This window comes from Rhinopithecus roxellana, chromosome 11, assembly GCF_007565055.1.
Source record: "Rhinopithecus roxellana isolate Shanxi Qingling chromosome 11, ASM756505v1, whole genome shotgun sequence".
Taxonomy (NCBI): Eukaryota; Metazoa; Chordata; class Mammalia; order Primates; family Cercopithecidae; genus Rhinopithecus; species Rhinopithecus roxellana.
In genome coordinates, this window is record NC_044559.1 from 81850955 (window position 1) to 81868282 (window position 17328).

The 17328-nt window shown below is 41.1% G+C and overlaps 1 protein-coding gene and 1 pseudogene across 2 annotated transcripts in view; one reads left to right on the forward strand and one right to left on the reverse strand.

Annotated features, from left to right (window-relative positions):
* Window positions 1-3687, reverse strand: part of TNKS2 (tankyrase 2) — a 68449-nt gene extending 64762 nt beyond the window's left edge. The window contains exon 1 of the mRNA XM_010387095.2: window positions 3121-3687. Coding sequence (XP_010385397.1) covers window positions 3121-3319 — 199 coding nt within the window. The 5' untranslated portion in view covers window positions 3320-3687. The remainder of the gene's footprint in view (window positions 1-3120) is intronic.
* A 9591-nt stretch (window positions 3688-13278) lies between these two features.
* On the forward strand, window positions 13279-14310 carry LOC104680995 (annotated as a pseudogene). The gene has a single exon (XR_750528.2). The product of XR_750528.2 is annotated as a translationally-controlled tumor protein pseudogene (transcript).
* Window positions 14311-17328: the final 3018 nt, after the last annotated feature.

Here is a 17328-nt window from a genome sequence, read left to right on the forward strand (position 1 = left end):
GGCATCAAGATGACTTTCTCCCCAAGTTTGTGTCACCTCTTCTTTACTTTTTAGAAATAAGCTCAGAGAAGCAGAGTCTTCTTTACTGAAATCTGTTGTTTTCTAGGGCATTAACTGTCAAGAATTTCAGATACTTTTGCTTTTAGTAAAATTAGAGCAACAGCCACCCTACCACCAACATGCCTCTACAAGTTCTGTTATGTGTTGGAAAAAAATCATTCCTGGCCAGGCACGGCGGCTCTCGCCTGTGATCCCAGTACTTTAGGGAGGCCGAGGCAGGCGGATCACGAGGTCAAGAGTTTGAGACCAGCCTGACCAACATGGTGAGACCCTGTCTCTACTAAAAATACAAAAATTAGCCGGCCGTGGTGGTGCATACCTGTAATCCCAGCTACTCAGGAGGCTGAGACAGGAGAATCGCTTGAACCCGGGAGATGGAGGTTGCAGTGAGCTGAGATCGTGCCATTGCACCCCAGCTTGGGAGACAGAGCTAGACTCTGTCTCAAAAAAAATAAATAAAAATTATTCCTATCTTGTGTATATCTGTGTATGGTCGGGGGCAGTGGCAGGCGGACTGAAAAGGAAACAATTTTCAGAGTCATTTTTCTCCTAAGAAATTACTTCTTAAATAATATTTATCTAGAAGAAAAGTATGCAGTCTAGTTCAATAATAAAAAAATCACCTAGTAGAAGGAAAATTCCTGTTTATGCTGACTGTCTTCTTCATTAATAGAATTTAACTGTCTTGGTGCTGGCAACTGATTATTCTTTTAATTGAACTAACTTTTGGGGATGAAATTAAACCAAATGTTTTCTAAACTGATTTTCATTTTCTGTGGTCTGCACGCACCTCTCAGTGCTAATACTACTTGGGAATCAAAACAAAAAGACAAAAACATGCCGCCTCTAATAAAATCTCCAAACTTGAACTGGCTATAAAAAATTTTAAAATAATTATGTCCCCCATCACCTCCAACAGCTAACTCTATGACTGATGTACAAACATGAGAAACTGCTTGGTCAGGCAGTTACATAATACCACCACCTGTGTTGAACTTCCAACAGTATGCTTGCAGGCACATTAACATGACTGATAACTCACTACCTACAACAGATTATAAAGTGTATCCTCCATATATTAAGTGAAAAGGTAGTTAGATGCACTTAAAGAGCTTCTCTCTGATGAACCTAAAATTCAGATTAAATTTACAAAGCCAGTTTTTTAAAAAGTTTCTTATATGATTGAAGTGCAGGACTTCAAAAGCTCTGGTTGAATGAAGAACCCCCACCTCATAATTTTTATTACTCCTTTTCATACCTCTACCTCTTAATCTTATAACCTATACCTGATAATTTGGGTAAGTTGCGAGGGGTGGGTTGGTTTCCAAAATATTAAGTTTTCCAAACTTGAACAAACAAAATGAAACCTATGTAAAAAAATGCTTTGAAATGTTGGGACAGAACTGAAGGCGGGAAGGTAGAGAAGGAACAAGGTCAGTGAGGATCTAATACCATAACCTTATACCTCTAAATATTACTATTTTCAGATATGAACTCACTAATACACCAAATTCTTAAAAGGTAGCAACTAAGATCTTTCTTGGTTATTTTTATCCCACAGATCAACCGAACAGAATCTAAGTAACCCTACCCTTTGGCTTATGTATCAGTTGATCGTGACAGTTTGCCAAACCAGTTGTTTAAAAGTTGACTACATGGTCAAACAGGACAATCTAAATTAGCTCAAGAACAGCAGCACTTAGCACCAAAATTTCAGGAAAAAAGGCTAACTAGGTGTGATTTGACTTAAGTATTCTTCCTTCTCTTTCCATTGCCCACAAACTGTTTTTAATTCTCCCACCTAGATTCTCCAAACTTTCTTCTTTTTAAAAGACTCCCCAGTGGAAATCCAACAAAGGTGCAATTGGTCAAAAAAGCATACCTCCTGGTAGTATTTACATTTAAAACCCGTAACAGGTTAAAGCGAACAAATCTCCAATTGGTAGAAAGTGTAAAAGTAGTATCTGTGAAACAGGAAATCTTTCTCACTGCTCCTTTTCTCTTCATCAACCTAGCTCCAAAAGAACAGGAGTACTTTAACAGTACTCCCTGATTTTTAAAAAAATTGTTTTAAACATTCATGAAATACACAAAACAAAAACCCAGGATTGTCAGAGGTAAGAAGAGGTACTCCCATTTTCAATTACGCATGACTCACCTGAAGTTAGAAAAAGTCATAATCTTTCCTACAAGTGAAAAGCATGCATGTTTTTTGGAAATAAGCTGAATATCCCATCTAAGGCTCTTTTAAATTCTTCGACTAAATTTAACATGCTTATATCATGAAGTGAACCTAATATGTATTAATGTAATTCAAACGATCTAAATTTCAGAATGAAGCAAGGTTAATCCCAACTTAAATTCTAGATTCAAGCTCAAGTACTTGCACCAGCTTTTCTCTTACACTACTACTTTCCACCTCAACTTGTGTGTGTGTATTTGTGTGTGTGTGCGCGTCTAAGGCTTCCCGCACCCAGCCTAAGTCAGATTTCAGTTCTCCCAAACTTGCCTATTTCCAGTTCTAGTCACTCCAGAAGCTTGGTAATGATTGGCTATTCTGATAAACCAACTAATTCTAATGTGTCAAGGTCCTATTAAGTTACTCCTCCTAAATTACTTCCTTGTATTTTACAAAGTCCTTCAAGACCTTAACCCAAATGGAACTCGCAAGAACGAAAAATTTTGGAGGTAACTGACCTTTTAAATCATAAGGTCTATCAACTACGTCCCCTACTCTTTCTTGTGTGTAGAGGCCTTCTAGGGTAACAAGACCGGAAGTTGGTACAGGTATTGTTGATACTGTAAAACAAAACAAAGCCAAAACCCCAAACCACCCCTCACACTCGGCAAAAAAAAAAACAAAACAAAAACTTCCAGTGAGTGTGGCACGCTCACCCCATCCCTAATCTCCTCAGTCCCTACTGGAAGAGAGCGAGATCACCAGGACCAGAGCCCTGGAGAAAGGTCAGTGGGCGGAGGATCACTGGTTTCAGGCCTGTGGGCCCCGGGTGCGCAGGTGGAGGGTCTGGAGCGAGGCGAGGGAACGCTGGCCCCGGTTACCTGCGGCGAAGTGCAGCGGGGTGGATTTCCTGCCCGCCGTGTCGCGGCTGTTCACCTTCTCAGGCGTCACCAGCCTCTTGACTCGCTCCACGTCCCCGTTGCGGCATGCCTCAAATAGCTCTCGGGCGGCCGGCTCCATGGCCTCGGCCGCTGCGCTCGCGGAGGCCGCTCCCCCGCCGGCGCAGCGGCGACCCGACATGATCCTGGCCGCCGCCACAGCCAGCAGCAGCGCCAGCAACGGCAGCAGGAGCCCCGGCCCCGCAAGCAGGAGGGCGAGGCCCCCTGGAGAAGACGCGCTCAGGGCCCGGGCCGCTCGGCTCCCTGCTGTCACCGGATCCTGCTCAGTCCCATGGCCGCGCCACCGCGCGCCCCTCGCTTGGCTCCCTGCCCCCCGGCTGCCCCGCGGCGGCGGTGGCAGCGCGAATCCGCCGTCCGAGACCTGAAGCGACGCGGCGGCGGAAGCTGGCAAGGCCCCTCCTGCCAGCTCCGCCAAGCCCTGGGAGCGCACGTGACGTCGTTCTGCGCGTGCGCAGTGGCCGGGCACCGGCCGGGCAGGTTTCGGCGAGCGGGGCGCGGAGAAGGGTTTGTGGGAAATGTGAGGCGAGAGGCTTCGGCGCCGGGAGAAGGGGCTTCGTCCCACCGCCATCTTTGCGGTGGGTTTTGCTGAAGCCAAACGATTCTGCGTATTGTCTTTTTTGTTGTTTTTTTTTAAGCCCTGAGCTTTTCAAGCTGAACTTCGTCGCTAGCATTACACTGAAAAAGAGCCCTTGAAAGTTTTGCTCCGATCTTGCATATTCTTTTGGAAGTCTTAGTGTGGAAATTGTCCATATTTTCAGTCTCCACATCCCTTTCTCCTGGGAGATTTCTTTTCCGTTTTTTTAAAACTGTGTTTCTTTTCTTTCCTCCGCAACTGCTTTGTTGTTGCTGTTTCTTGTAAACCACTTATCAAAAGTGAGGTAGTTGCCGTTTAATTAGAAGTTTGGATGAACTGCCCCAAAATAAAGGAAATCAGAACAGTCATGAAAGTTGACTCCAGTTGGAGGGATGGCTGTGATCAATTACTCTTTCCACGGTAAGTTATTAGCTCAGCATTGATTAGAGGAACTTTTTGTAAATCAATATTGTACCCGATATGCCTAAAGTTGGGATACACTGAGCATAGGCATCTCCAAGAAAGTTTTCTGAGTTGTAATTTTTTCTTTGACCAACAAACCAAAGAAAAGCACATAATTGATTTTTATGGTTAAGGTAGTGGTGTAGTTTTACACGATAATTCCCCACGACACCCCCTTGTCTTAAACTGAAAGAAAGGTATGCATATACATACATTTTACTTACAGAAGATGATACATGTTGACCTTTGGCATTCTGAAAAGCATCCCTCACCCCCCACTCGCTACCGTAACCTGTTTTACAGGAAATCCAGTTTTTGTTGGGGAATGTTGACTCACTATGGTACTAAAAGAGAATGTACACTTTTTTGAACATTTTTATGCATATGAAATTGAAGTTATGGTGCTTATCAATAAAAACATGCATGAATGTATCTAGGACTAGAACACTACCAATATGACTGCGTTTATTATTTTTCTTCTCATAAATCCGCTATGGTGATCTATAATCCGTGATAAGTTGAAATCACTGTTGTAATTCTTTTGGGGCACCACAAACCACACCCATAGAAGACAGCAATCAATCAATAAATGTGTGTTCTGACTGCCCCACCGACAGGCTGTTCTGCCATCTCTCTCCCTCTCCTAGGACCTATCTGTTCCCTTACACAATAATACTGAAATGAGGCCAGTTAAAAACTCTACAATGGTTTCTAGGTGTTCAAATGAAAGGAAAAGTTGCATATCTCTCACTTTAAATCAAAAGCTAGAAATGATTCAGCTTAGTGCAGAAGACATGTTGAAAGCTGAGCTAGGCCACCTTGCAGCAGACAGCCAAGTTGTGGATGCAAAGGAGAAGTTTTCGAAGGAAATTAAAAGTGCTACTCCAGTAAACAAATGAGTGATAAGAAGGTGAAACAGCCTTACCGCCAATATGAAGAACGGTTGAATGGTCTGGATAGAAGATCAAACCAGCCACAACATTCCCTTAAGCCAAAGCTGAATCCAGACCAAAGCCCTAACTCTCTTCAATTTTGTGAAGGCTGAGAGAGCTGAGGAAGTTGCAGAAGACAAGTTAGAAGCTAGCAGAGGTTGGTTCATGAAGTTTAAGGAAAGAAACTGTCTTCATAATATAGAAAGAAGTGTAAGGTGAAGCAGCAAATGCTGATGTGGAAGCTACAGCAAGTTATCTAGAACAGGGGTCCCCAACCTCCGTCCCTTGGACCCGTACTGGTAAGGAACAAGGGAGCACAGCCGGAGAAGGTGGGGGGCGGGGTGGCGGCGGGGTGGGGGTGGGCGCGGAGTGAGAATTACCGCTTAAGCTCCGCCTCCTGTCAGATCAGCAGCAGCATTAGATTTTCACAGGAGCGCAAACCCTGTTGTGAACTGCACATATGAGGGATCTAGGATGAGACTCTAATGCCCTAATGCCTGATGATCTGAAGTGGAACAATTTCATCCCCAAATCATTTCCCTGCCCCGCCCCCACCATGCCCCTCCACCGCCACCCCTCAGTCCGCGGAAAAATTGTCTTCCATGAAACCAGTCCCTGGTGTCAAAAAGGTTGGGGACTACTGATCTAGAAGATATAACTGAGATAATTGATCAAGGTGGCTACCCTAAACAATACGTTATCATTGTAGATGAAGTAGCTTTCTATTGGAAGATGCTGCTGTCTAGAACTTTCATACCTAGAGAGAAGTCAATGTCTGGCTTCGAAGGATAGATTGACTTTCTTGTTAGGGGCTAATGCAGCTGGCGACTTTAAGTTGAAGCCAGTGCTTATTTACCACTCTGAAAATCTTAGGGCCCTTAAGGATTATGATAAATCTATTCTGTCTGTGTTCTATAAATGGAATAACAAAGCTTGGATTATGGCACATCTGTTTATAGCATGACTTACTGAATATTTTAAGCCTACTGTTGAGACCCATTTATCAGCAAAAAAAGATGCCTTTCAAAATATTACTGCTCGTTGACATTGTACCTGGATACTCAAGAGCTCTGCTAGAGATGTACAAAGAAATTGATGATGTTTTCGTGCCTGCGAACACAACATCCATTCTGTAGATGGATCAGGGAGTACTTTCAACTTTCAAGTCTTATTATTTAAGAAATACATTACATAAGGCTACAGCTGCCATAGACAGTGATTCTTTTTTTTTGAGACAGAGTCTCGCTCTGTTGCCCAGGCTGGAGTGCAGTAGCTGGATCTCAGCTCACTGCAAGCTCCACCTCCCGAGTTTTACACCATTCTCCTGCCTCAGCCTCCCGAGTAGCTGGGACTACAAGCGCCCGCCACTTCGCCCGGCTAGTTTTTTGTATTTTTTAGTAGAGACGGGGTTTCACCATATTAGCCAGGATGGTCTCGATTTCCTGACCTCGTGATCCGCCCGTCTCGGCCTCCCAAAGTGCTGGGATTACAGGCTTGAGCCACCGCGCCGCCGATAGTGATTCTTTTGATGGACTTTGGCGAAGTAAATTGACAGTCTTCTGGAAGAATTCACCATTCTAGATGCCATTAAAATTCATGGGAGAAGGTCGAAATATCAACATTAGTAGGAATTTAGAAGAAGCTGATTCCATCCCTGATGGATGACTTTGAGAGATTCAGGACTTCACTGGAAGAAATAACTGCATACATGGTGGAAATAGCGAGAAAACTAGAGCGGAGCCTGAAAACGTGACTGAATTGCTGCAATCTCATGATACAACTTGAACAGAGGCTGGGTGTGGTGGCTCCCCAGCACTTTGGGAGGCTGAGGCAGCAGGATTGCTTGAGGCCAGGAGTTTGAGACCAGCCTGGGCAACACAGTGAAAATCCATCTGTACAAAAGATACAATTAAAAAAATTAGCTGGATGTTGTGGGGTGCACCTGTAGTCTTAGCTACTTGGGAGGCTGAGATGAGAGGATTGCTTAAGCCTAGGCACTCACAGCTGTGGTGAGCTGTAATCATGTCACTGCACTCCACTACAGCTTGGGTGACAGAGACCCTGTCTCTGAAAACAAACAAACAGAAAAACCAACTTGAATGAATGAGGAGTTACTTCTTATGGAGCAAAAAAAAAAAAAATTTTTTTCCAGATGGAACCTACTCCTGGTGAAGATGCTGTAAAAATTGTTGAAATGACAACAAAGAATTTAGAATGTTACATAAACACAGGTGATAAAGCAGTAGCAGAGCTTGAGAGCATAGGCTCTATTTTTTTGTTTGTTTTGCCATTAACACCCAAATAGACTCTAATTTTGAAAGTTCTGTGGGTAAAATGCTTTCAAACAGCGTTGCATGCTACAGAGAAATGTTTTGTGAAAGGAACAGTCAATTTATGTGGCAAACTTCATTTTATCTTCTCTTAAGAAATTGCCATAGCCACCCCAACCTTCAGCAACCATTACCAGTTAACAGCCCTTAATATCATTGAGGCAAGATCCTCCAACTGCAAAAAGATGACAAGTTGCTGAAGATTCTGATGACTGTTAGCATTTTTTAGCAACAAAATATCTATTTTTAATATTTAAATTGTTTGAATTTTTAATTTTTGGGGTACATTGCAGGTGTGTATATTTATTGGGTTTATGAGATATTTTGATACAGTCACTCAAGGCATAATAATCATATCAGGTTAAATGGGATATCAGTCACTTCAAACATTTATCTTTTGTGTTACAAACAATCCAATTATACTTTTTTAGTTATTTTTAAATGTACAATTAGATTGTTATTGACTATAGTCACTCTGTTGTGTTTTCAAATAATAGGTTTTATTCATTCTTTCTAATTATTTTTTGTACCCATTAAACATCCCCCACCTACTTCCCTTCTCAGCCTCTAGTAGCTATCATTCTACTATCTCCATGTGTTCAATTGTTTTAATTTTTAGCTCCCACATAAGTGAGAATACAAAAAGTTTGTCTTTTTGTGCCTGGTTTATTTCACTTAACATAATGATCTCCATTTCCATCTATGTTATTGCAAATGATAAGCTCTCATACGTTTTTTATGGCTGAATAGTACTCCATTGTGTATATGCACCATGTTTTTTTTATCCATTCATCTGCTGATGTACACTTAGGTTGTTTCCAAATTTTGGCTATTGTGGACAGTGCTACAATAAGCATGGGAATGCAGATATCTCCTCAATATAGTGATTTGCTTTCATTAGGGTATATACCTAGCAGTGGGATTGCTGGATCATATGACAACTATATTTTTAGTTGTTTGAGGAACCTCCAAACTGTTCTTCATAGTGGTTGTACTAATTTACATTCCCACTAAAAGTGTATGAGGGTTCCCTTTTCTCTATATCCTTGTTGGCATTTGTTATTGCCTGTCTTTTGGATAAAAGCCAGTTTAGCTGAGTTGAGACGATATTTCACTGTAGTTTTGGATGAGCAAAGAAAATGTTTTTTACATTTCTCTGATGATCAGTTATGTCAAGAACCTTTTCACATGTCTATTAACCATTTGGTTCTTTGAGACAGAGTCTCACTCTGTCACCCAGGCTGGAGTGCAATGGCAGGATCCCAGCTCACTGCAACCTCTGCCTCCTGGATTCAAGCGATTCTTATGTCTCAGCCTCCTGAGAAGCTGGGATTACAGGCGCCTGCCACCATGACTGGCTAATTTTTGTAGTTTTAGTAGAGACAGGGTTTCACTATGTTGGCCAGGCTGGTCTTGAACTCCTGACCTCAAGTGTTCTGCCCACCTTGGCCTCCCAAAGTGCTGGGATTACAGGTATGACCCACTGTGCCCTCCTCTGTTTGACATTTGTATGTCTTCTTTTGAGAAATGTCTATTTAGATCTTTTGCCCATTTTTAAATCAGATTATTGGATTTTTTTTTTCCTTTTGATTTGTTTGAGCTCTTGATATATTCTGGTTTTTAATCTTTTGTCAGATGAATAGTTTGTAAATATGTTCTCGCCTTCTGTGGATTGTCTCTACACATTGTTGATTGTTTCCTTTGTTGTGCAGAAGCTTTTTAACTTGATGTGATCCCATTTGCCCATTTTTTGCTTGGGCTGTTTGTGCTTCTGGGGTATTACTCAAGAAATCTTTGCCCAGTCCAATGACCTGGAGAGTTCCTCCAATGTTTTCTTTTAGTAGTTTCACAGTTTGAAGTGTTATATTTAAGTCTTTAATCCATTTTGACTTGACTTTTGTATATGATAAGAGATAGGGGTCTAGTTTCACTCTTCTGCATATGGATATTCAGTTTTCCCAGCACATTTATTGAAGATGGTGTCCTTTCCCCAATATGTGTTCTTGGCACCTTAGTCAAAAATGAGTTCACTATAGATGTATGGATTTATTTCTGGGTTCTCCATTCTGTTCCATTGGTCTATGTCTGTTTTTATGCCACTGCCATGCTGTTTTGGTTACTATTGCTCTGTAGTATAATTCAAAATCAGGTAATGTGATTTCTCCAGTCTTATTCTTTCTGCTCAGGATAGCTTTGGCTATTATGGGTATTTTGTGGACCTGTATAAATTTGAAAATTGTTTTTTTCTACTTCTGTGAAGAATGTCATTGGTATTTTGGTAGGGATTGCACTGAATCTGCAGACTGCCTTGGGTAGTATGGACCTTTTAACAATATTGATTCTTTCAATCCATAAACATGGACTCTCTTTCCATCTTTTTGTGTTCTCTTCAATTTCTTTCATCAATGTTTTCTGGTTTTCATTGTAGAGATCTTTCACTTCTTTGGTTAATTCCTAGGTATTTAATTTTATTTGTAGCTATTATAAATGGGCTAATGGGATTACTTTCCTGAATTCTTTTTCAGATTGTTCACTGCTGGCATATATAAATGCTTCTGATTTTTGTATGTTGATTTTGTATTCTGTAACTTTACTGAGTTTTGTTTTTTGAAACAGGGTCTCACTTTGCACCCAGGCTGTAGTGCAGTGGTATGATCAGGGCTCACTGCAGCCTCAATCTCCTGGGCCCAAGCAATCCTTCCACCTCAGCCTCCTGAGTAGCTGGGACCACAGGCATGCACCATCATGCCAAGCTAATTTTTTTTTTTTTTTTTTTTTTTGAGATGGAGTCTCCCTATGTTGCCTAGGCTGATCCTGAACTCCTGAGCTCAAGCAATCCTTCTGTTTTGGCCTCTAAAATGTTCAGATTACAGACATGAGCAACTGCACCCAGCCAACATTACTGAATTTGTTTATCTGTTCTAAAAGGTTTTTGGTAGTCTTTAGAGTTTTCAAAATATAAGATCATATAATCTTTAAACAAGGATTATTTGACTTCTTCTATTCCAGTTTGGATACTCTTTATTTCTTTTTCTTGTCTTATTGTTCTACCTAGGACTTCCAGTACTATGTTCAATAACAGTGGTGAAAGTGGGCATCTTTGTAGTGTTCCAAATCTTAGAGGAAAGTCTCTCAGTTTTTCCCAATGCACTGTGATGTCAGCTATGGGTCTGTCATATGTATGGTATTTATTATGTTGAGGTAAGTTCCTTCTATATCCAGTTTTTTGAGGGATTTTATCATAAAAGGATGTTGAATGTTACCAAATGCTTTTTCAGCATCAGTTGAAATGATCATATGCTTTTTGTCCTTCATTCTGTTGATATGATGTATCACATTGATTTGCATATGTTGAACCATTCTTTCATCCCTGGGATGAATCCCACTCGGTCATGATGAATGATCTTTTAATGTCTTGTTGAATTCGGTTTACTAGTAATTTTGTTGAGGATTTTTGCATCAATGTTCATCAGGGACATTGGTCTGTAGTTTTCTTTTTTTGATGTGTTTTTCTTTTTGGTATCAGGGTAATACTGGCCTTGTAGAACGAGTTCGAAAGTATTCCCTCCTCCTCTGTTTTTTGGAATAGTTTGATTAGGATTGGTATCAGTTCTTCTTTAAATGTTTGGTAAAATTTAACAGTGAAGCCATCAGATCCCAGGCTTTTCTTTGGTGGAAGATTTTTTATTATGGCTTTGATTTCATTACTTGTTACTGTTCTGTTCAGGTTTTGGATTTCTTTGTGATTCAATATTAATAGGTTTTATGTGTTTAGAAATTTGTCCATTTCTTCTAGGTTTTCCAATTTATTGGCATATAGTTGCTTACAGTAGCCTTTAATGATCCTTTGAATTTCTGTGGTATTAATTATAATGTCTCATTTTTCACTGCTAATTTTATTTGAATCTTCTCTTTATTTCTTAGTCAGCTAAAGGTTTGTCAATTTTATCTTTTCGAAAAATCAACGTTTTGTTTCATTGATCTTTTGTGTTGCTTTCTTCATTTCAATTTCACTTAGTGCTGCCCTGATCTTTATTGTTTCTTTTCTTCTTCTAGCTTCAGGTTTGGTTTGCTCTTGCTTTTATAGTTCTTTTTTTTTTTTTTTTTTTTTTTTTTTTTCTTGAGACGGAGTCTCACACTTTCACCCAGGCTGGAGTGCAGTGGCACGATCTCTGCTCACTGCAACCTCTGCCTCCTGGATTCAAGTGATTCTCCTGCCTCAGCCTCCCAGGTAGCTGGGATTAGAGGCATGCGCCACCATGCCCGGCTAATTTTTTGTATTTTTAGTAGAGACAGGATTTCACCATGTTGGCCAGGCTGGTCTCGAACTCCTGACCTCGTGATCCACCTGCCTCGGCCTCCCAAAGTGCTGGGATTATAGGGGTGAGCCGCTGCGCCCAGCCGCTTTTATAGTTCTTTAAGATGCATCATTAAGTTGTTTATTGGAAGTTTTTCTACTTTTCTGATGTAGGTGCTTACAGGTTTACATTTTTCTTAATACTGCTTTGGTTTTATTCCATTGTTTTGGGTATGTTGTGTTTCCATTATCATTTGTTTGAAGAAATTTTTCAGTTTCCTTCTTAATCTCCTTATTGGCCCACTGTTCATTCAGCTGCATAGTGTTCAATTTCCATGTGTTTGTATAGTTTCCAAAATTCCTCTTGTTACTGATTTCTAGTTTTATTCCATTGTAGTTAGAGAAGGCAGTTGATATTATTTTAAATTTTGAATGTTTTAAGACTTGTTTTGTGGCCTAAGATATGGTCTGTCCTTTAGAGTGACCCATGTGCTGAGGAAAAGAATGTATATTCTGCAGCCATTAGATAAAATGTTCTGTCAATGCATATTAGTTCCATTTGGTCTATAGTGCATATTATGTCTGATATTTCTTTGTTGATTTTCTGTTTGGATGATCTATGCAATGCTGAAAGTGGACGTGTTGAAGTCTTCAGCTATTATTGTATTGGTATCTATCTCTCTAATAATATTTGCTTTGTATGTCTGGGTGTTCCAGTGTTGGATGCACATATATTTACAACTGTTATATGTTCTTGATGAATTGATCCCTTTATTATTATAAAATGACCTTCTTTGTCTCTTTTTATGGTTTTTGTCCTGAAAACTCTCTATTTTCAGTCGGCGTGTGTCTTTATATGTGTGAAGTGTGTTTCTTATAGGCAAATCGTTGAGTTTTGTTTTTTAAATCCATTCAGCCACTCTATGTCTTTTGATTGGAGAGTTTAGTCCATTTACTATCAATGTTATTGACAAGTAAGGACTTATTCCTGCCATTTTGTTACTTGTTTTCTGGTCTTTTCCTCCTTTTTTTTTCCTTCTTCCTGTCTTCCTTTTAGTGAAGCTGATTTTCTCTGGTGGTATGATTTTATTTCTTGCTTGTCACTTTTTGTGTATTCATTGTATGTTTTTCGATTTGAGGTTACCATGAGGCTTGCAAATAATATCTTATAACCCATTATTTTAAACTGATGATAACTTAACATGGATTGCACAAATAAACAAAACTAAGAAAAACTCCACACCTTAACTTTGTTCCTCCTTTAAAAAATTTTTGTTGTTGTTCCTATTTATACCTCATTGTACTATATCTTGTAAAGTTGTTGTAATTATTGTTTTTGATCAGTTCATCTTTTAGTCTTTCTACTTAAGATATGAGTATTTTAGCTTTTTCCGCCCGCTCCCCACTCCCTCCCAGCGCCGCCCCAGCTGCACCGCGCTTACTCCGAGTTTCTGGCTCCTGCTAAGCTAGCGCCTCCCTCCTCTCCCTTCATTTGCCATCATGATTATCTACCCGGACCTCCTCAGCTACGATGAGATGTTCTCCGACAACTACAAGATCCGGGCTGTGCCTGGAGGTGGAGGGGAAGATGGTCAGTAGGACACAAGGTAACATTGATGACTTGCTTATTGGTGGAAATGCCTCCGCTGAAGGCAGGGAGGGCGAAGGTACCTAAAGCGCAGTAATCACTGGTGTCGATATTGTCATGAACCATCACCTGCAGGAGAAGTTTCACAAAAGAAGCCTGCGAGAAATACATCAAAGATTACATGAAATCAATCAAAGGCAAACTTGAAGAACAGAGACCAGAAAGAGTAAAACCTTTTATGACAGGGGCTGCAGAACAAATCAAGCACATCCTTGCTAATTTCAAAAACTCCCAGTTCTTTACTAGTGAAAACATGGATCCAGATGGCATGGTTGCTCTATTGGACTACCGTGAGGATGGTGTGACCTCATATATGATTTTCTTTAAGGATGGTTTAGAAATGGAAAAATGTTAACAAATTTGGCAATTACTTTGGATCTATCACCTGTCATCATAACTGGCTTCTGCTTGCCATCCACACAACACCAGGACTTAAGACAAATGGGACTGATGTCATCTTGAGCTCTTCACTTAATTTGACCATGATTTATTTGGAGTGGAGGCATTGTTTTTAAGAAAAACGTGTCATGTAGGTTGTCTAAAAATAAAATACATTTAAACTCATTTGAGAGAATGCCTTTTAGTTTAATGTATAGTTAAACCAAATTCATCCTGTAGTGTTCCTGGAGGAGCTAGAGCCTGGTTGTAGGCTACTACTCATCAATTAACTTCTACAGTGTTGACTACTTCTGGGACTGGAATATAAAAATGAATCAAAGGTTTTGATTATGAGTTGCAATAAAGGGAAAGACCATGCTCATAGCAGTGCCAACATCTGAAGTGTGGAGCCTTACCCATTTCATCACCTACAACGGAAGTAGTTAACTGCAAGAGATTACCAAGAGAATAAAAAGAGACTCATTCAGTGGGGGGGAAAAAAAGATATGAGTATTTTATACATCACAATGACCCTGTTATAATATTCTGTGTTTTACTGTGTACTTACTATTACCAGTGAGTTTTGTACCTTCAGATGATTTCTTTTTTTTTTCAGATGAAGTCTCACTCTTGTTCCCCAGGCTGGAGTGCAATGGCGCGATCTCGGCTTACTGCAACCTCCACTTCCTGGGTTCAAGCAATTATCCTGCCTCAACCTCCCGAGTAGCTGGGATTACAGACGCCTGCCACCACACCCAGCTAATTTTTGTATTTTAAGTAGAGATGAGGGTTCACCATGTTGGTCAGGCTGGTCTCGAACTCCTGACCTCAGGTGATCCGCCCGCCTTGGCCTCCCAAAGTGCTGGGATTACAGGCGTGAGCCACTGCGTGTGGCCTCAGGTGATTTCTTACAACTCATTAACATCCTTTTTTTTTTCAGATTGAAGAACTTTCTTTAGCATTTCTTGGAGGGCAAGTCTGTTGTTGATGAAATCCCTCAGCTTCAGTTTGTCTAAGAAAGTCTTTATTTCTCCTTCATGTTTGAAGGATATTTTTGCCAGATATACTAATCTAGAGTAAAAGGCTTTTTTCCTTCACCACGTTAAATATGTCATACCACTTTCTGCTGGCCTATAAGGTTTCACTGAAAAGTCTGCTGCCAGGAATATTGGAACTCTGTTCTTTCTTTTTTTTCCCTCTTTCTTTTCCTTCCTTCCTTCCTTCCTTCCTTCCTTCCTTCCTTCCTTCCTTCCTTCCTTCCTTCCTTCCTTCCTTCCTTCCTTCCCTCCCTCCCTCCCTCCCTCCTTTCTTTCTTTCCCTTTCCTTTCCTTTCCTTTTTCCTTTCCTTTTTCCTTTCCTTTTTCCTTTCCTTTCCCTTTCCTTTTCCCTTTCCTTTTCCCTTTCCTTTTCCCTTTCCTTTTCCCTTTCCCTTTCCTTTTCCCTTTCCTTTCCTTTCCTTTCCTTTCTTTCCTCGTTTTTCTTCTGCTTTTAGGATCTTTTCTTTATCCTTGACCTTTGGGAGTTTGATTTTTAAATCCCTTTAGGAGTCTTATGTTAAATCTGCTTGTTGTTCTATAATCATCTTATACTTGAATATTAATATCTTTTTCTAGGTTTGGAAAGTTCTCTGTTATTATTCCGTTGAATAAACTTTCTAGCCTTATTTCTGTCTCTGCCTCCTCTTTAAATTCAATAACTCTTTGATTTGCACTGTTAAGGCTATGTCCTAGGTCTTGTAGGTATGCTTCATCCTTTTATATTCTTTTCTTTTTCGTCTCTTTTGGCTGTGCATTTTCAAATAACCTGTCTTCAGGCTCACCAATTCTTCCTTCTGCTTGATCAGTTCTGCTGTTAAGAGACTCTGATTCATTCTACAATATGTCAATTGCATTTTTAAACTCCAAAATTTCTGCTTGATTCTTTTTAATTATTTAAATTTATTTGTTAATTTTATCTGATAGGATTCTGAATTCCATCTCTTGAATTCATCTTGAACTTCTTTGTTTCTTCAACACACTATTTTGAATTCTCTGTCTGAAGGATCACATATCTCTGTCTTTCCAGGATTGGACCCTGGTGCCTTATTTAGTTTGTTTGGTGAGGCCATGTTTTCCTTGATTCTTGTGACTGTTTGTTGGTTTCTGAGCATTGAAGAGTTAGGTATTTATTGTAGTATTAGCAGTCTAGGCTTGCTTGTACCCACCCCTGGAAGGCTTTCCAGGTATTCAAAGAGACTTGAGTATTGTGATCTAACTTTTTGGTCACTGCAACCATATCTGCATTAGGGATGACCCCAAGCCCAGTAACAATGTGGTTCTTGCATAGTCACAGAGGGACAATGTTGGTGATCTTGGATAAAATCTGGAAGAATTTTCTGGATTATCATGTAGACACTCTTGTTCTTTGACTTCCTCCCAAACAAACACAGTTGCTCTCTCTGTGCTGAGCTGCCTGGATCTAGGGGAGGGGTGATACAAGCACGACTGTGATCACCACCACTGGCACTGCACTAGGTCAGACCTGAGGCCAACATAACACTAGGTCTCACCCAAGGCCCATTGTACCTACTCCCTGGCTATGTTTGCTCAAGGCCCTGGGGCTCTATAGTCAGCAGATGGCAAAGCCAGTTAGGCTGTGTCCCTCCCTTCAGGGCAATGAGTTCCCTTAGACCCTAGGTGGCTCCAGAAATGCTGTCTCAGAGCCAGGGTCTGGGGTTGGAAACTTGAGATAGGTACCTGGTGCTCCATTCTACTACAGCTGAGCTGGCACCCAAACCACAAGACATAGTCCTTCCTACTCTTCCCTCTCCTTTCCCCAGGCATAGGAGTCTCTCCCCTCAGTCACCACCAGCACAAGCCCATGAGGAGTACTCCCACACTATCATCCATGTTCCCTTAAGGGCCAAAGGCTCTTCAGTCAGCTGTGGTGAATGCTGCCAGGCCTGGGATTCACCCTTTAGGGAAGTGGGTTCCCTTCTGTCCCAGGGTAGGTCTAACAATGCCTGCCAAAAACCAAGGCCTGGAATCAGGAATCCCATAAGCCTACCACTTGGTGCTCTACCAAGTGGTGCTGTGGTTGAGCTGGTATCTAAGCTGCAAGACGAAGTCCCTGTTACTCTTCCCTCTGCTTTCCTCAAGCAGAAGGAGTCTCTCCTTTTTGTCATTACGGCTGTGAATGTGCTGGGTCACACCGCAAGTCAGCACATCTGAGAGTCTCACCCAAGGCCCATGGTGTGTTCTACCTGGTTGCTGCTGCTGATTATTCAGGGCCCAAAGGCTCTTTAGTCAGCAGGTGGTGAATCATGCCAGGCCCGAGTCCTTCCCTTCAAGGCAGTGGGTTCCCTTCTTCCCAGGGTGTGTCTAGAAATGCTGTCTGGGAGCTAGATGCCTTAGGACTCTGCCCAGTACCCTGTCTTACTGAGACTGAGCTGATATCCAAGTCACAGGACAAGGTTGTCTTTACTCTTCCCTTTCCTCTCCTCAGACAGAAGGAAGGGCTCACTTTTGAAG